The 19,854-nt window shown below is 43.3% G+C and overlaps 1 protein-coding gene across 1 annotated transcript in view; it reads right to left on the bottom strand.

Annotated features, from left to right (window-relative positions):
• galnt13 (polypeptide N-acetylgalactosaminyltransferase 13) overlaps positions 1 to 19,560 on the bottom strand; it is a 34,132-nt gene extending 14,572 nt beyond the window's left edge. The window contains exons 1-8 of the mRNA XM_023845526.2: positions 19,208 to 19,560; positions 14,829 to 15,113; positions 9,021 to 9,189; positions 6,537 to 6,703; positions 6,114 to 6,321; positions 5,420 to 5,590; positions 2,858 to 2,975; positions 2,218 to 2,398 (exon numbers count right to left, since the gene is read on the bottom strand). Of these exons, the coding sequence (XP_023701294.1) occupies positions 2,218 to 2,398; positions 2,858 to 2,975; positions 5,420 to 5,590; positions 6,114 to 6,321; positions 6,537 to 6,703; positions 9,021 to 9,189; positions 14,829 to 14,970 (1,156 nt within the window). The 5' untranslated portion in view covers positions 14,971 to 15,113; positions 19,208 to 19,560. The remainder of the gene's footprint in view (positions 1 to 2,217; positions 2,399 to 2,857; positions 2,976 to 5,419; positions 5,591 to 6,113; positions 6,322 to 6,536; positions 6,704 to 9,020; positions 9,190 to 14,828; positions 15,114 to 19,207) is intronic.
• Positions 19,561 to 19,854: the final 294 nt, after the last annotated feature.

Genomic DNA, 19,854 nt, shown 5'->3' with positions numbered 1-19,854 from the left:
ATGTTTGCCCCACATAACCCATCGCTAGACTTCCCAGTAAGCATTTTGACTTCAGCTCTTTCAGCTCAGTGCCCCTGACAGAACGTAGAGGTGACTGGTGACATCGGTTCACACTTGCACCTGATTTTCTAAGGAGCTGAGGTACTCTATAGCCCTGCAGAATGTATCATATGGGTGCATTACCAACAGTGAACACCAGAGGGCCCTCTCCACATTTCAGACCACATTTCAAATAACGATATATTACTTACAAACATACTGACCAGTGCCCTATAATCACAAAACAAAACAAAACACAAAATAATAAAATCTAGAAAAAAAAACCCACAAAATTGTAAAGCACAATATGCAAACATAAAAAAAACTGCATTTTCAGGAAATGGTGAATTTCTGGAATTAAGCAAGTAAAAAGGTGAGTTAGAACCCTTTTTATATTCCTAACCAACAACAGAAAAATATAGCCAATGGGCTCTCATCACAGTGGCTCCCATCGTTATTAATTCCATAAAAAATAACACAGTTCTCCCCAAGCTAATTAGCCCAATCAAAATACTGTAAAATATTATGCTGCCAGATCTTCTGTGGGCTAAGAAATTTAAGACAAAGCGAGGTAATCAGCTCCCGGGTGAAATTAACGAAGGACAATCAGCAGCACAAACAAAAGCACAGCTGCAGACGTGTCGTCCAGGTTGGTGATACACAGTGGCGATTGGCTCTGTAAAGTGCTTTGTGTGTCTTGAAAAGCGCCATGTAAATGCAGCATTTATTCATTCAGGTATGTTTTCAGTTTTAAATAACTGACGAGTTTCTAGCAGACACAGGAACGTAGGCATTAAGTCACGGATGGCTGATAATAAGCTTATCTAAGCATCATGAAAGCTTACTGAAGGCAGAAGGGGCTGCTTCATTTGCTTTGTATTATATTTATAGGTGTCATAGTATATTATATTCACATTATATTCATACAAGTTCTAATGGTCAGTATATACAATTACAGCAGGCTGCTTATAATCAGCCGTCATTTGACACAGAGTGTGTCAATTAGGTAAAAAATTATAATTACGACCAAAAGGTTAAATGAAATTGTTTCTACCAAAGAGATTCATTTGGTTCTAATCCAATAAAAGGAACAAAATCTCATGCAAAAGCTTAATTATTTAACAAGGTAAGTAATTATGTAAAGAAACACAAAATCAGTGTGGCGACACACAGCAGATGTGGGGGTCCTGGGGAAATGTCGAACTTTCCGCTGATTGATGTGCACATTCCGGAAGGTTCTCACAAACTGCAGGATGCTGATCTTCTTTTAATTGTGAATAAATAAAGGAATAAAAGAATAACAAAAGAATGTTCTGTGGCAAAGCACTCAGATTCGGGGCCTCTTCTCACATAACTGAATGCGGAGGAACGCATGTCCCCCAGTCATTATACCTAAACGAAGGAGCTATTATTTTAGCCTAGCTTAGCCGAGCAAATGTTAGGTTTAGCCTCACAGAATGCTGCTGATTCTGATATACATGCTTACATTCGTTGTATGACTGCCCATGCCTACCACTGAGGACACCAAGGTCAAGTCCTCAGCATTTTTTCTGCAACCATAATAACCACGATCCATTACAGGACACACCGTGTAAGGGATAACACTTTTGACCTCGGTATTTTAAATATCCTGCCTAACGCCTTGTATAAGTATTGGGCGTTTGTTTTGTCACCCTCACACCAGGTTTGGTCAACATCAACTGAACATGAACTATAAAGGCCAGAATCTCAAACCCGGAACACTGTGCTACATTATTTAACGGTGCTACATGGTAACCTGCAGAATATCACTGGCCACTGGCTGAAGAGATGCTCCAACGCTATACTGATAACCTTCAAACCCAAATGTCTGACCTACACAAGACGAACATGCTAAAGAGCGGTTAGCCAGCAAGACAGGAATCCCATGAAGTTCCTTTCCCTGCCTCGCTCATCTTCTGGCTTTTTACAGACTATTAATATCATATACCTATTATGTCCATCTATGAGATTTGGGACAGAAATAAAACAAAGCGATCCGACCTTGAAATCCCCAACAATACAGGCTAATTGCGTGGCTTATTTACAAAGCCACCAGGATTGATACAGGCCGGCCCACCATTACTGAAAGGAGCTCATTGGGGAAGCGACGACGGACAGGTGAGCGGTAAACAAACGCTGAGCGGCGGGACACCACACCTGGTGATATGATATAGAAGAAGTCTTTGAATTCATCCATCCAGACCTCGGCCAGGCGCCTGTTGTTCTTGTTGATGACTTGGCCAGTGCCCCCGGGAAAGCTGTACGGGGTGGCCTTCCGGAACACATGGCCGACGTGAGAGCAGGTGACGATCTCCAGAGAGCCACCGCACTGCCAGATCTGCGGGCGGCCAGCACAGGCGCTGAGATCGGGCCCACGGTCGAACGTTTATTGCTTTTCCCTCATCTCCCATTCCCCGTCAGCGCACAGTATTATTTCAGTAAACCGCACCCACACATGTACGCAGACATTACAAGCTACATGGATATAAACACAGTAATTAATAACACGATTTCTGGTTTGTGGGCACTTGCCTTTCACTTTTATTCAGGTACCAATTAAAAACCCCTAACCCCAAAACGGCATAAGATGTCAGCATAATATTACCATCGCCTTGTATGTGTGTGTGTGTGTGTGTGTGTGTGTGTGTGTTTTTCCCTCCAAAAAGCACAACAAATCCTCTACACATGTAAACACATTTGTCTTGACATGATGTCAGGTTGCATGTAGAGCCAGAGATTATATCCTGTAGACAACGCTGTGCGATCCATTCGGACACATAAAGAATGACGGATTTACCCTGAAGGACAGTTCCAGGTTCTCTCCGCCCCAGATATCCATCCCTGGGTCATATGTTCCAATTTCTTCAAAATATGTTCTGTCGATAGAAAACAGACCCCCCGCCATGGTGGGAGTTCTGCAGAAGACAAAAACATCAATCAGAGAGAGATCGAGTGCAAAGGGATCCATATCACCACGGCAACAAACCGGTGACAAAGCCGTATCTGATTTTCTGTTCTATTTCACATTTAAATATTCTCAAAAGGCATGACAGAATCCATGATCTCAGTGTCTCATACGCAAAATATGTTCTAGAAAAAAGAAATTCCACACTTTGCTCTGATGCGTCATATAAAAAATCTCTCCTGAGAAACTATCCTGAGAAATATTATTAATTCTGTTAAAGGTGTTTAAACAACCTTGCTGTGCTTTCATGTGCTTTGTAATAAAATATTATAGCTACAAAATCCTTTCCATCTGGTTTCCAAATGATACCATCACTATTTCATAGATATAGCTTCCGAAAAATGCAAAGTGATATTTTGTTAACTAGCTGACAATTTTTTATCACAATTACTATGACAGCGAAGGCATCAGCCCACCAGTACCTCAATAAGCAAGGTCCAAAACAGACCACAAACATATCAGATAGCTCAGGAAAAAAATATGGTAACCAAGAACACTTAAAACTTCCAAGAACAGCATCTGTTAGATTACACAGATTTTACCCAAAACAGACAATATGCAATGGTCTTCCAGCAAGGACAACCAACCAAGATATTACATGCTGACATAGAAAAAGTTCTCCAGTCAGTACCTAAGTGTGAATGAAACTATAAGTCGGTAAAGAAACAACAGTAACTGAGTAACTGCACTTGTTGGGTTGAATGTGTCTTGGAGAGTTTGCCTCACAGCCTGTACCATACCAGCAATTATTATTATACAGTGAAGTTGACAGACACAATTATCGAAAGGGAGAAAAGCCGGGTCAGACAGTTCCTGGTGCCAGTGAGGGTTAAGGATCTTACTCCTGGCCTGACGGTGAAATCATTCTACCTACCGTGAGATTCAAACTGGCAACCTTCTGATCACAAGCAGTGCATTGCAAAGCCTAGTTCATGCTTCGCTTTTCCGCCTGCGCTTCCGCGTGCTTTCGGGCTGGGGACGGCGGAACAAGCGACAGCTTGTGTTGATACTACATCTGGCTGCGGACGCGGATGGTGGCGGTCGGCGCATGCATATAGCAGTGATATTCCATCAGACCAGCAGAGGGCAGACGTACAAACACAAATACAAGCAGTGTAGTGAAACGGGTAAACTAAGATGAGCCTTTTAAAGTTATTAGTCAAGACTTGGCCGGTATTACGGTAATAAGGCATTCCACAGTATTTTGAAATCCTTGTGACAAAATTAGCTGGGACCCCAACCGCGCCCACATACTTGGCGAATTTTATGGGCAAGTTTTCAAAATGCCGGAATAGAATAGCTTTTTTAAATACTTGGTATGATGTCTAGACAATATGAAACATTAGATATGCTGGTATTTCCAGCCGACCTCATGCAGCTGCTCACCATAACCACAACAACAACAACTATTCTTCCTCTACTCATTGACCGCTGATCTGTGAAACTCCACGCTGCCACCTACTGGAAATACTTAATCAGTTATCTTGTACGCGTGCAGATGGGTGAGGTTGCCGCTAGACATAGGCTACGTTCACACTGCCATGCTGAAGTGACTCAAATCGGATCTTTTTGCCTTAATGTGACACAGATCTGATCTTTTCAGGGCTGTGTGGACACGCAAATCTGATCTTTTCAAATCAGATTTGTGTCACTTTCATATGTGGTACTAAATCTCATACATGCGACCTGAATGTGGACGCTCAGATCGGAATTCATGCGGCTTTTTGCTTATACGCATGCGCTGACAGAGGTACTCAAATGTAGCCCTCGACATTCTTAAGTTCTCTACAAACTGCTCATCTGTATATCCATCTACATCACGGTCCCACCATTGCTGGCTCCTTTCTCGTACCCACAAATCTCTTGGTGCAGCAGTTCCAGCATTAACTGCGAAAACAGAAAAAGCTAGCCGCCTGACGTTTTTTCTCCTTTTCGACCTGCTCATGTACAGCTGATTCAGTGTCGTCCTCCAGAGCAAAGTGCGATACATGCGGGAGCTACTAACGCCTCCATTTTTAATGCCATGAGTCGCCCCACAGATATGACGTTTTATGTTGTTGGTGACGCAGTTGACCCGTGTAAAAACGTATCAATGTGCGCATGCGTGACGTTTCGGAGGACCGATGCGTTCACATTACAGTCAGATACAGGTCACTTGTAGTTATGAATGTGAACCGTCAATATAGACAAACCCGATCTGAGCAAAAAATCGGAATTGAACGATGTGGCTGGCAGTGTGAACGTAGCCATAAAAACCTGGGCTACACGCACATCGACCGCAGTCATCCACAACCAGCCCCTGATGACGAAATTTACGTCCACAAACAAAAACGGAAAAGTGAAGTATGAACTGGCCTTAACCCACTTAGTTAAGCACCGCCCGCAATTACTTGCCTGACAGGAAGTGTTCGGTCCCCTTTCCGCCTGTCCATCTCCCTCTGAGGCACGGGGTACCAACGGAAATTCAGCTTCCAGTTGAATCCCCCATAGGTCATGTCGGAACCCGCCATGTACTCGAAGGTGTCGTCACTGATCACATCGATAATGGGGCATACCACTGCTTTTCTGCGGTTGAGGGGAAGACAAAGAAGCCATGAGGCCTGGGGTTTGAGGACAAAACCACTCCAGCCTATCAAAACACAAGCAACGTGGCGAAGTATCATTTCATGGTAGGTATTACATCCTCTGCAACAGTGCCATCGAGAGGAACAGGGATATTAATGTAAGCACCTAGTGCCAAAAATTCCTTCAAAAGCTGATAATTAAAGAAAAGTAACATTTGCATTAGAAAAACCCTGCCATTGTACAAATTTAAAAGAAGTTAAATAGTATTATAGTAATGCTAATAACCTAAAACGTATAAACGTTTTTATCCTCAGTTATAATGTAAGAAGAATTTAAAACATCTTTTTGAAATAACAGTACAACAGTCTTTTTAAATGTATTAATTAAGGTAGGCTGTTTTTAATTAGGTGGTTTTACCCAAACTATATATACAAAAATGTTTCTGCGGCATGAGTTCCTCAAGGCGATTATCTCAGAGGATTCATAACTACACTGAAGACACAGAGTTTAAATCCTCACCCACCTGTCCTCTTTAATCCTAGTCAGCAGTGGTTCCAGCCATCCTATCGTACACTCACAGTGGGCGTCCAGGAAGGTGATCACCTGACCTCGGGCAGCCGCTGCACCCCGGAGCCTGGCCCGGATCAGCCCGGAACGCTGCTGCATCCTCAAGATCCGTACCGGCACTTCTAGCGCTCGTACATAGTCCTCCAGCTTCTTTTGCAAGAAATCTAAGCATTGAAAAAACCTTAGTTAAGTCCCACACTTTAATAACAATCACTATGTTCCGCTGATTGATGCCTGGATTAAACAGTCTTGCATCTTTTTTTCTTCAGTCCAAAATGGCTTCTATAGGTAGCCGTCATCTTTTTTTGATTTCAAGATTTTAAAAAACATCGTGTTGAATGCAAGAGCAGCTCGGAACCGCGGCCACGCTGAGCGATACCTCTCTCGCTGGCATCGTCCACCAGCAGGATCTCGAGCAGCAGAAGCCGGGGGGAGCGGATGATGACGCTGTGGACCGTCCGCAGCAGCGTGCTCCAGGCCTCGTTGTGGAACACGATGACGACGCTGGTGTTGGGCAGGTCGTCTGGGTGAACCTTGGTCTTGCAGCTGTCGGGAATGCATTTCCGTGGATGCTTTGATCAGGACTCGAGAACTTACCGAGTCGTTCTGCTGATAAAGCCACCTCTGTACATCAGCAGGAGTCCCGCCATGTGGGAGGCGTGCATTTTAATTAAATGCTGACGGACACGTGAGACACAAAATACCCAGCGTTCCAACAGAAACATCAACAAGGGCAACTACAAGGGGAAGCAGAAGAACAAATGGCCACACCCTGGCGAAAAGCAATACAAGACAGCAGTGTTCTCTGCATTTGTGTGCTTGGCAGCAGTTAAACAATGTAGCAATACATTTGTACAAAGACACAAGAACATAGCACTATATGTGTGCACAGACACCACAGTGTAGCACAATATCTGTACAGACACAACAATGAAGCATGACATCTGTACACAGTGACAGTGTAGCATTAAATCTACAGACAGTCACAACAATGTAGCACTAAATCTACAGTCACAATAATGTAACACTATATTTTCACAGAGACAATGCAGCACTACATCTATAGACAGTCACAACAATGTAGCAATAATGTAGCACTATATCTGTACACAGTAACTACAATTAATTCCCATATCCAAAAAAAGCAAGCATGCCTAAATTAGATGGCACAGTCTCTTCCAAGCTGTTTGGCAAGAGAAGGATTCACAGATGGAAAACCCCAAAGAAGGAAAAAAAAAACAATCCTGGCAAGCAAGAAAATGACATTAATGCAACAGTCTCCTGGGACTTTATTGACTGGGGAACAAATCTAACGACATGCAGGTGGGAAGGAAGACGGCTAGAGTGTGTCTACTGCTAAATAAAGTGTGAAGGAGCATTGGTGCTGGAGAAGGGGGCATTGAAATGTGAGGAGAGAGGCAAGAGGGCTATCTGACTGTCAGGAGAGGCTGATAGGATGGGGACAGGAGGCATTTGTATGTCACTCAAAGGCATGTTCCGTAAGACCATCGCCTTAACGATAAACTCTGCAAGGCACAGAAACAAACCGGGTTTAATTTTCAAGCAGCTTTAAATCTCAGACTGAAGAAATCAGAAAATAGGGGTGAAGAAAACGACAGTCAGATGCTGACCTTGACGGTCTCTCTAGGCCTCCTATGGGTATTTGCGTGAAGCGCGTGTCTCATCACGACCCCGAGCGGCCGTGTGACGAGTCTCTTCTCACTGACATTTTCTTTAATGATGTGACAATGATGTCATTTAAGCTGGGAAACACGATTCTGTCCGTAATGGGCGGCCACACAAACGCGAAACCCGACTGCCACCTACGAGAATTACCTTGTTTCCCCCAAAAAAGTATTTTAACTGAGGAAGACCCCCCTTTCGGCAAAATCTAGGAAGAGGAATCACTCCCTGGAGAGGCAATCAAGATAAATGATGGCTTTGTGGTAGAGAAACCCAGATTAAGAGGAACAATGCCAGGTTGTGGTTCATCATGGTCAGTCTGAAACCAGTCGTATACTGTTTGTCTTAAGGTTTATGCAAAATAATAATGGGACATCCCATAATAGGCGGAGAAACAAGCGCACTCTCTTTTCTATAATATAGTAATAATCATAAGAGCTTTTCAAAGTTCAAATGCATTGTATAATATGCTTAAATATGACAAAACATCACTTAAAAAATTCAATAAATAAAAAAAAACATCTACATCTATCTGCTTTTCAGGTGGTTCTTTTCATATTTTCCGACGCGCGCTCTCTGTCCGCTGGCGGGAGTGTGCTCACCTGTGTGTGCGCGCACGTGTCTGTGCGCGCGCATCGGGGCGGAACTCCGCCATGCGCGATACAGAGAGCGGAGGAGAATTGTAAACGTGCGACCGTGTAGAGACGAACATGACAAGCTGTTGTGTAAATAAGATAAATAACATAAGGCTATTTAGTCCTTTAATAAAAGGACAATGTATGGACCTGTTCTATAGGAAATGTAACCTTAAATGACTTCTGTTGTGATCTGGGGCTATATAGAAAATAAAATTTAATAAAATTAACTTGACCTTCAAGGGGGGGCGGGCGGTGCCTTTGGGGGGGCCGGGCTCCCCCTAAAATATTATGGTAGGGGAAACACTGATGTTTATTTAAATCGCTAAGCCTTTGCAAAGAGTTCTGCCTTCCAGTGCAGGCCTGCATTCATGGGGGAAAACTGGGGAAACTGCACCACATCATGGTTCCCCCGTTGAAATAATTTAGTTGCCCTGCAATTATACGGTGGCAGGCCTGTTTCAGAGCGAGCACGGCTAGCTTCCATTCCAGCAGTGTGTTCTGTTCCTTAAAAGGACACGTTTTTGGTTTGCGGAGATACTCACCCATCGAGCCTCACGTCGGGCAGGCTCCTGTTAAGCGCTATCAGATCGCTGGCCAGGAGGTTAAACTGGTTAATCTTAAAAAGCTCCTTCATTTTCTCCTGGTCCTCCTTCTGGATGTTCACTGCCTTCCCCATCTCCCCGGGGCCTTCGTGGGTCCGCGATATGACAGCTGATACGATGGAGAAAGGTGAAGAGCCCCTTATTAAATCATTAAGGCCACACAAAAAGGAGATTAATAGAAAATCCTGCAGTGAAAGATCTGAACCGCGGCACAAAAATACAGAATAAGGGCTTCCGCAAAATTAAAACATGCACTTAAAATTGTATGCAGATTTTAGCCAGCGATCGAGTAGCATTGCAAAGTGGAGATTTAGCAGCTGTGAGGTTTCTTTTTCTCCCTTTCAGGTGAATGAACTTCTAGAACAATGCCTCTGACTTTACATTACATTAAAATACCTGGTGCATACACAAGTAGGTCTACTTTCGTGATTCAAAGTGTCATGTCTGCACAATGCGAACTTTAATACCGGCTCCTTTGCAGGTAAAAGCGACTCGTTTATAAGAACCGTTCACATGCCGGTGCTGCCTGGGAAGGCTGCAGGGCAGCCCTCAGGGGCGTATTCCTCAGTAACCCGTGTCATCAAAATCTTATGCCCATTTCAGGAGAAGGGACACCCCCAGGCACTGCAGAACTCAAGGCGATTTGAAGAGGATTACTGAAAAAACTTTAAATTAGCGTATTACCATCTTGTAGCTGTCAGAATTCCCATTTCCTGGCTTTTCTCAAATGATGCACTCATGTACGGGTAAAAAGTGTATGTTAAAGTGAAATATTCAGCCCGGGGTCTCCAGACCTGCTTTCCTGTGAGCTACAGTCAAAATGAAAGTTTGTGCCATTGCTCATCCTGACTACTAGAATAAAATCACACCGTGAGAGTGTGAAACTGAGCTGGTTTGTCTGGTTCCACTCGACGCTTGGTTTTGTATACTGCACAAGACTCCTATTTGGATGATACGCGTTTGTACAGCATTTCTGACGTCATGTTCGAAAGAAGTATTCGTCTATCTCTTATTCCCCCAACTGTCAGGCGGTTGTCACTGGTCAATCATCGGATGCTCAGCCTAGTGGAACCAAAGACGGCTCCTTGACAGGTGGACGTACTGTCATCTGTCTCAAAAAAAACATCTGCCAAATAGATCAATGCAAATAAACGTAATGAAAAGTGAGTAGGAGTGCTCACTGCAATACAGTGAGCATGGAGGCTGTCCTAAGAAACTTGGGGCATCTGGCGGGCGATGCCAGCTCATCACCCCGGATGCCAGCTCATCACAGGGCCGACACAGAAAAGCACCAACCACCGATCGTTTAGAGACACCAATCCATGTAGATCCCACGGCCCTAAGGGATATAAGGCGAGAGTTCAGCTCCACACTGAAGCCCCAGGGATTTAACAATAACACCGTAACTTTAAATATACATCAAAAAGAGCAACATACAAGGCACATAAGATCAGGCAATGCAATTAGGTGAATTGGTATCTCGGGATTGCCTAAGAAGTGTGTGTGTGCGTGCATGTGTGTTTGTGGTCATGTGTACATTACACTGTGGGGACCAAATATGACAAAATCCTATTATTTTGACATTGATTAGGGTTATGCTGAGAGAAATGATTATAGAGTTCCCACAAAGATATAGATATCTAATCTGTGTGTGTGTGTGTGTGTGTGTTTGTGTATACGAGTGTGTGTGTGCATGTCTGTGTATGTGCATGTGCACATGTGGTGTGTGTGTGTGTGCATGTGTGTGTAAGTATGTGTGTACGTGTGTATGTGTGTACATGCGTGTGTGTACGTGTGTGTGTATGTGTGTACATGTGTGTGTACATGTGTGTGTGTACGTGTGTATATGTGTGCGTGTGTGTACGTGTGTGTGTGTGTGTGTGCACGCGCATTTGCAATGGACTGCCCGCGTAAGTGGTTGTACGATAGATATGGACGGATAATTACACACATACCTGAACTCCAATACACAGACCATCAGAAGGTCGCTGTAAAGGAATCAGCATATTTCATTTTACTGCCGTTTATGAGCCGTGTGTCTTCTGCTCACACTCTGGCCTTTGAAATAAAGTTTTATTATTTTTTTTGCTTAACTACTTCCAAGGCTTTTATGAAGACATATCCAAAGGTTGTGCACTGCACACAACAGCGCTTTATATAAATGGGTTTTTTATTGCCTTACAGTATTTATAATGACATAAGCAAAGCAGGAGACGTGTGGGCGAATCCCCCCGAGCGCGATCCCCGTGCCGCCCGCCGCCCAGAGCACGCCCGCCGCTTGTGATTACCATTCTCAGCGGAGCCCGTGCCATCTTAACGGCCAAAACACTTCTGAATTATTCAGGAACAGGGAGTACTCACAGGGCCATGTAAAATACATGTCTGCAATATACCAGTGGTCGTTAAGCTGAAAATCCAGCGTCCCCGGTGAATAATAGATGCCGTAACTACGCCAAATGGTTCTGCCGGGGGGTGCTTTCCAGGCGATTCCGTTCTCGAGGGGCATTTGTGGAGACAGTCATACTGCCATTTTCCCCAAGCCTGTCCTGCATGCAGCCCTAGTGATTCCTACACTAAAAGAGAGCACTAAAGAGCTTTATTAGTAATATGAAGTTGATATGAAGTTGATTGTGCGAACCTCACATTGACTTGAACTCCATTAATACCAGTCAGCTCCGTGATTCGCTGAGGACACCAGTGGCCTGTACTACGAAGCGGGGTTACTGGCTTATCGGGCTAACTTGTCGGATTTAAGGTAGTCTGGGCAAAATGTAAGTGAAGGAATATGAAGTCCATTTAAACTGTGGTACCTTAAATCCGACAAGTTACCCCGATAAGCCAGTAACCCCGCTTCGTAGTACAGGGCACAGGTTAATCTCTGAAACTCAGTTCAGAAATTAAGAGGACTGTTTAAATGTGTATTCAAATATATATTTTCCAATCAGGCTCAGAAACGTCTTAACAAAAAAAAAAGGTCATTATTTCATATTAGTCAGAGATAAGGTTCCCTGACTCCTGTAGCTTCTTAACAATTGAATATTTTATGATATTACATCCCGTTCTCATTAAGACAGCTCTAACTTGGTTTCTCTAGCAGGGTCTGGTACTTATCACAGAAGAGTTCTTGGGTTTGTCACAATGCAGCATTCTGCCACTAGAGGGCATTTCCCGTGATTGCTCAGCCAATTGTCGTCAGCTTCGAAAGCTCCGATACCATGTGTGATTCGTATTCACCGGACAGACAATGTGATGGAGCCTTACAGCTCATTCCCCATGTCATTTTTGTGCTTTTTCCTTCACTTTCATTCAAGCCACTTGTGTCTATGGTGACAATTCCTCTGCAAACTCACAAATCGCAAAAAAAAACATTTCTCAGTTAAAATCTATATCCGTCAAGGTTCTGTGCAAAATGAGTGAATGGGGCATCTGGAGGACACGGGTCTGTTATGATTCTGAATCTAAACCGGATTGAATGGCATAAGTAATGTCTTTAGAGAAGTGGGAGCTCTCCAGTCATGAAACAGAGCTGTCGAAGATACCAGCACTGGGATAGAGAGGATAGAATAGCCAGCACTGACAGGAAGCTCCGAGAGATGCACATTTTCGGCTCCTACCTTTGCTTGCTGTGCAAGTGGGAGCTCTTCCATCCTACACTGCCTAAGCTGATCGGTTCAACTCAGCAGAAGCCAATGAAATGGCCCTGGGGGGACAGGTTAAGCCAATAAGCAATCAGAAGCTTACAGTAATCCCGCCCACTATGGTGTTGATATCTTAATTTTTCTCCATCGCCGTCATTCATTTACTATTATGTGCCAATTTCAGTGCCGGAGCCCGGGTGGGAGGACACTAGTGCAAACCCACTGGTTTTCCCTTACTTCCTGTTCTAACTCGCAAGAAAAAACAATGTCAATTTACCTCAAGCACGCACAGATATTCAGAAGGGACACATTTGCATGAATGCACTCCTCGTAAACAAGGCCCTCCTCGGAAAAGCTTCAACACCAGATCTTAGCAGAACCACATGCAATAGTCATTTACACTTATTTAGCAGATGATTTTACACAAGGCAACAAACAATCAAGAGAGCAGGATGAGATGGTCCCTGGAGCAGCTGAGGCTATGGCCTTGCACAAGGGTCCAACAATAAAATCATTGTGGTGACCATGGGATTTGAACTGGCCACCTTCAGATTATGGGCACAGAGCCATACACCAGCCCACAATAGCTAAAACACGCACATAACAGGCACAAACACTTTAACATCACAAGTATCATCACAAGTGTTATCTGGCCTCACCCCCACATTACTGCAAGGCAGAGACACCATAGATACAAAGCGATCCTCAACATCCCACTGTTAGTGGTTATCTCCTGGTTTCCCATAATAAACAGCAGCATGGAAACACTCCACATTCCGTTAGACTCCAAGACCGTGCTGTCGGTGGACGAGCTCCACTTGACGATGGGATTCGATGAAAAAACACCAGAGAGGACCCAAGGACAGGCAGGGCGGTGAATGACGCACCAACAAACTGAACTCACGTATGACTTATTCTGAGGTCACACAGCAACAAAAGAAGGAAATATTGCAGGAAAAAGCAGCCGCTGGTACGTTTTTGGTATCGGGATACATGATATGTGTTGATGAATATTGACCCAGACACAACTGGAACCCTGTATAGGATGGTACGCCATTATATGCTGCCTGAAACAGGCTCCAAGTTCCACACAATCCTGAACAATGCTCAGGATTAATGCCTGGAAAATGGATACATGGATGGATGGATGGATGGATGGACGGACGGACGTACAGATGGATAAACTAACGCACAATGTATCCTGGACTGAGTTATTCATAATATGTATTTTATTTTAGAAACTGTTCACTTTAGTTCATGTGAAGTTCAGCTTGAAACGTGTTTCTAACTTCTTGCAAGTTTAAGATTTCATGCGACCCAAAGTAAACAATATATAACAATAAATCCCCTCCCCATTACTGTAAAGGGCCTCAGATCAAAAGTCTCATTTATCTAAATTAAGACAAAAACAAAAATCAATCGTGCCATAAAAAAAATCCAGAAATGATTCCTGGTAATTTAAATGCAATCTCAATTTATTCACTACCCATAGCAATTACTACTGCGTGTTGCATTAACTCCATGCACGTCCAATGTTAAGAATGGCAAATTCTAAGAGCATGGTAGAATGGCCTTCAGAATTGAGAAGTGGACTAAAAATTAATTAATTTTGCATGATTAATGCAGCTTCCGCATGCTGTGAGGAAAATACTGAATGTTTAAATCAACCCTGGCAGACCTTCAAATGCCTAATTCTTGTTTCTCTGGACAAAGCCTCTGCATAGACCTCATTTCAGATAATCTTTGCAATACGACTGTAGGCTTTCCAGTAAAACACCCGCGAGGAACTTTTTATAGAAGCAGAATCACCTCCCTTTTCCCCAGTGATTAAAATCGATATATAACCTTGAATATTATATTACATATTTTATGCAGTAATATACAAACGCAGTATTGTATGACAATCAAAATATATGCATGATCAGCAATGTTATCTCCGACAGTATTACTCTGAAAGCAGAGAGGAAAGGGGCGATATGACCTAAACGTCAGCTGTCTGCAGCTTCCAGAGAAGAGAGGAATTGTTGTAGACAGTCTAATCGAACTGGAGACAACAAAAATCTTACTGGAGAACAGGGAAATTTAATAGCAGCTGAAGGGCGCCCCCTACCTCTCAGTGCAGGGAGCAGAGACCGGTCTTTCCGGTCATCACACTTGTTGCACTCGCTGAAGTAGAGCAGAAGGAAGACGTCCACCAGCACCCACACCAGTGAGGTGGTCAGCACCACCTTGCAGTAGGCGAATCTGCGCATGGTGTCCGTGGGCAGCCCCTGGAGCCGGGGGGTGTGCCGGCTGGGGTCAGCAGCGCGTCTCCGGACGGGGGAGAGGCGCTCGCTCTGTGAGATGGGGCCGCGGCACGGCGATGGGGCATGAGGTTCGACGGGATGTCATTCCACTGAGGAGAAGCAAAAAACCAAATGGTCAAAGGTGTGACAGACTTTGTTATCAATATTAACATAATAATCAATTATTTCTCAGTCCATTTCACATCACTGCATATTCAATACAGGGTCAAACTGAGTTTGAAGCTTTTTAGGCAATTTGGAGATACTAATTCCCCTGTGTGTTTTTGTAGTTAAAACCCATCCATCCATCCATCCTATAACTGCCTGTTCTAGTCAGGGTCACAGGAGGGCATGGAACCTCTCCCAGGCAGTACAGGCAGGTTATTGTCTGTATTTTTTTACAGACAATAACCTGCCAAACTGCATAAGTAGAAGATGCAAACTCCACACACAACAAGCCTCAAGTGGGACGGCCATCCATCCATCCATCCATCCATCCATCCATTTTCTGTTTGTCCTATGCAAGGCTGTGAGGGTCCAGAACCTATCCCAGAAGTTAAAGGCGTAAAACAGGGAATAACCAAGAATGGGGCACCAACCCATCGCAGTGCACACTCACACACCATTCACTCACGCACCATTCACTAACGCACCATTCACTCACGCACCATTCACTAATGCACCATTCACTCACGCACCATTCACTCACTCACACATCATTCACTCGCACACCATTCACTCACACACTCGCACTCACGCACCAATCACTCACACACCATTCACTCACGCACCATTCACTCACACACCATTCACTCACGCACCATTCACTCACACACTTGCATTCATGCACCATCAACTTCATTCCTGTTACTCCAGTTGCTTATTTAATCATCCAATGTATGCTTTTTGTAAACATTCTTTAATTGTTTATCAACACTGCCTCCAATATTTATGTAGTAATTTATAAAGCATAATGTCAAAAATGCTAGGAGTTTCCACAATTATTGCCACTCAAGTATGTTATTGAGCTCAATCTCCCACAGATGGGAGAGCAGTTGAACCACAAAGACCTGCTTCTTACTAATCACAGAATTACATGAACTGTTCCCACACAAGACATTACTTGATACAACTGGTACAAACCTTAACAAAATGCCATTAAATACAAATAATATTGGACATTTCCTTATCCAAAGCAACTTACAGTACAGGGAAGGGTTACAATTCATGCTCTCCGGGATTTGAACCCACAACCTTTGCATGGTCAGCAGAACATACTACTTGTAATATAAACCCAAAAAAGTCAAAACTTCCAAGACCATTCCTCAATACTTTACACTGAGTCAACAATATGAATTTATCATAAACGCCTAAAGAGGAACGCTGCATGTTGTTAAACAATTAAGGTCGCACTACTTTAAAAATTATTTTGCATCAAGAGAACGAAACGGTTAACACATCAAAATAAAGGGTGGGAATTGCACCTCGATGTGAGAACTGATACATACTTAATGTGATATTTGTCAACAGCACTTACCACCTTAAATAGACAAGTTGCCGGACTAAGCATATCTTTAACCGACAGTAATTCATCAGTGACTCGGTGACTGTAAAGCCCACAGGAACTGGTTTATTATTAGAATGTGAAGGATTAGTGTAACTTAGCCTAAAATAAAAATTTGCGTAACGCAAAGGTTTTTAACTGGCAAAGCTAGACTCAAACACGCTGTCTATTTCCCTTCGTTCATTCGTCTGTTTTCCTCTAATGCTCTTTGAGCAGAGTCCCTATCGCGTGCCATCTCCACAAGGCCTCCTGGAAGAGGACCCAGCCGTCTATCCATCTTATCGTCCTCCGGAGGCACCCTATCGCCAGGACCCCTGCTCAACACAAGAGACTCCGAGAAGCGGCCATCAGATGGCCCAAGAGCACCTGGGGGGCCAATCAGGGCCCCCCGTGTACAATCAGGAGGCCCAGGGGGTCTTCCTGTAACTCAGTATGCGCTTATGGGCCGTGCCGGACACAAACGTTCTCAGGATGCCATACACGCACACACAAACTGTGTACAGAGAGCATCTGTCTTCTACATTTGTTAAAACCCTATAGCAGAAAAATGTTGCCTTACACCACAGTGTCCATCCTTTATAATATCCCATTAGCAGCTCTTAATTGCTCATTTTTCTACATTTTCTGCAATAAATGGCTAATGAGTTGTGCAAGAAGCACTGAGCATTTAGAAAGTGCCTCCACTCAGCCTAGGGCCTGGTTGCTATGAATTTGCCGGAAGGATGACTACATCGCGGCAATCATTTCAACATGCACCCCCGTTCTAAACTCCCCCCCCCCCCATGTTGTATCCTGCCACCGTAAAAAGCCCATCTAACAATTTAAGCAACTCAGCATTTTAATACGAATGTACTTTATATTGTACAGTAAGCTGCCTTGCCCATGTCAAAGTGAGGAAAACAAGAATGATTCCGTGTCAGCAGGATAAAAAGGCACAAATTTCATAAAAAAATAAGAAAAAAGACCAAAGCAAAATTACACCTAATGATCGAGCTCCCACTTCTGGTATGATCAGACAAAAAAATACATCTAAAATGTAAAAGGAATTAAAAATATCTTTATTCTCTTGAGACTTTACGGCAGACACCTCAATCCAAACAGCTACTAAAAAGACAAAGAAAATAATATATATCTACATTCAGTGGCCATTTTATTAGGTACCCCGGTGTAGAACCAGAAAGGATTCCTTTTGTCTACAGAACCATTTGAAGTGTTGACAAGCTGCACATTCAAAGATGCATTTCTGCACATCACTGAGCTGTTATTTTTGCACTTGTGGCCATCCTGTCAGCACTAATAGGTCTGGCCATTATCCTCTGACCTCTCATTAACAAGGTGTTTTTGGCATCGGAACTGCGGCTGACTGCATGTTTTCTGTTTATTGCGGCATGCTCTGTAAACCCTCGACACCGTAGCGCATGAGAATCCCAGGAGAACGGCTGCTTCTGGTACGCAGAGGCCACCAGGAGGGGCGCCAACAATCAGACACGAGTAAAATGGCAGTCACTCGTATTATACATTCCAATACTTAACTGAACAGTGACTAAGCCTCTTGACCCTGACAGCATGCTGCATATAGTATTCTGTTGCAGCCACGTGATTTCCTACTTGGAAGAGCAAGCAGTTCGTGTTAACCAGGGGCTGTACCTAATAAGCCAATGAGCGTTTGTATGTGTGTAGCCTATATATGCGCGCAAGAAATTTGCGAATTCCAAATACATGATACTGTGAATTCAATAAGAGAGAATCTAGACATTGCGCAGGGTAATTGTTGATAAAACACAAAGTTGTACGCATGGGTGTAAATTACGGGGAGATGGGGGGTGGAAACCCCCACCCAATAATTAAAACCGGCCAATACAACTCCCTGGACCCCCCTAAATTGGTGGAGACCTCAACCCTCCAATGTTCAACCCAAAGTTACGCCCGTGGTTGTACATTTGCACTGCAGGCGTGTTACCCAGGTCAGAACCCACTTACAGAGCTGCAGCAGTACCCTAAGCATGGAACGTGTCTCAAAACCTGCCAGTTCTCATATGGTTATTCATAGTACTTTAGCATTGTTCATTTTGGTTAAATACTGAAATCCAAGATGTACATATTACATACGTAGTACTACATCGGAACCAATATTAAAAACGCCAAAATATTTAACTTTTTTCAATTTTGACATATCTTATATATGAATATATGACGACATCATTATCTGAGTTAATAATAACATATTATGAGTTATTATATTATTACTGTCATTATAAACAACAAATAAATAATGAACATTTGTTAGAAAGTAGGTTATGCCAGGAAACAAACAGCAAAACCAAAATACAGGTGTACCGAGATAAGAAAAACGGAGAGGAAAAGTCACTTCAAATTGAAGTGGATGCAATGGTACAGAAATGACCGCTTCATCAGATCAGTTCTGCAATTACATCAAAACAGACGCCCTCCGCATTAATTATCATTTAAAATGCAAGTAAAATTGAATAAGTGAGTCTTAGTACATCCGTCGAATGATATTGTAATATTTTTTCCAGTGCGTAAAATGTGCCAATATATAGGATCAAAGTAAAAGCATTATTTTAAATTCCATGAATTCCATTCTAGTGCAATTAGATTTTAAAAGTCTGCAATACTTACTGTAAAATAATCCGGTCTTGTATATCATTTACAGCTTTGCTTACCAACAACGTGTTGCATATGCCTGTGATATATACAAATAGTCCGAAATTATATTTTTTTGTCCAACCGATATTTACATGTCGATAGGAATAAACGCTGGTTAAATTATTACGCAGGGAAGGTAGAAGCTCTTTTTTGGAGATGCAGTCAGTTATCTAGTCACTCCAAAGGCCGTCATCTTGTGTACCTTCTCATTATTGCAAAGAAGAGTAAATAGCAAATGCTTTAAATTTTATCCGAATGGCAAGAGAACATGCGATTTGCCCTAACGTCCACTCGTTTCCTGGCAGCGATACCGTGAAAAAAACCACAGGTCCAGGCGCAGGCGAACTTGAACCCACGGCGCATCGGCGCCGCATTTCCACTCAGTTATTGGCTAAGCGATATGTCACTCACCGTGTCGCATTCGCGACAGAGCTACAAAGGCACTTGGGAAATGTAGGCCAGTGCGAGAACGAACGCGATATTTCGAAATACGTTACTCAGTCTAGCCATTTATGACATTAAAAATGATTCACTAAGTTGTTACAGTACTACCGCTGTATCCAAAGTTGACATACTAATTAATTTTATATTGGGGGTGGTGTGCAGTTCAGCAGTTTAGA

This window comes from Paramormyrops kingsleyae, chromosome 1, assembly GCF_048594095.1.
Source record: "Paramormyrops kingsleyae isolate MSU_618 chromosome 1, PKINGS_0.4, whole genome shotgun sequence".
NCBI lineage: Eukaryota > Metazoa > Chordata > Actinopteri > Osteoglossiformes > Mormyridae > Paramormyrops > Paramormyrops kingsleyae.
This window is presented reverse-complemented; position numbering and strand designations above follow the sequence as displayed.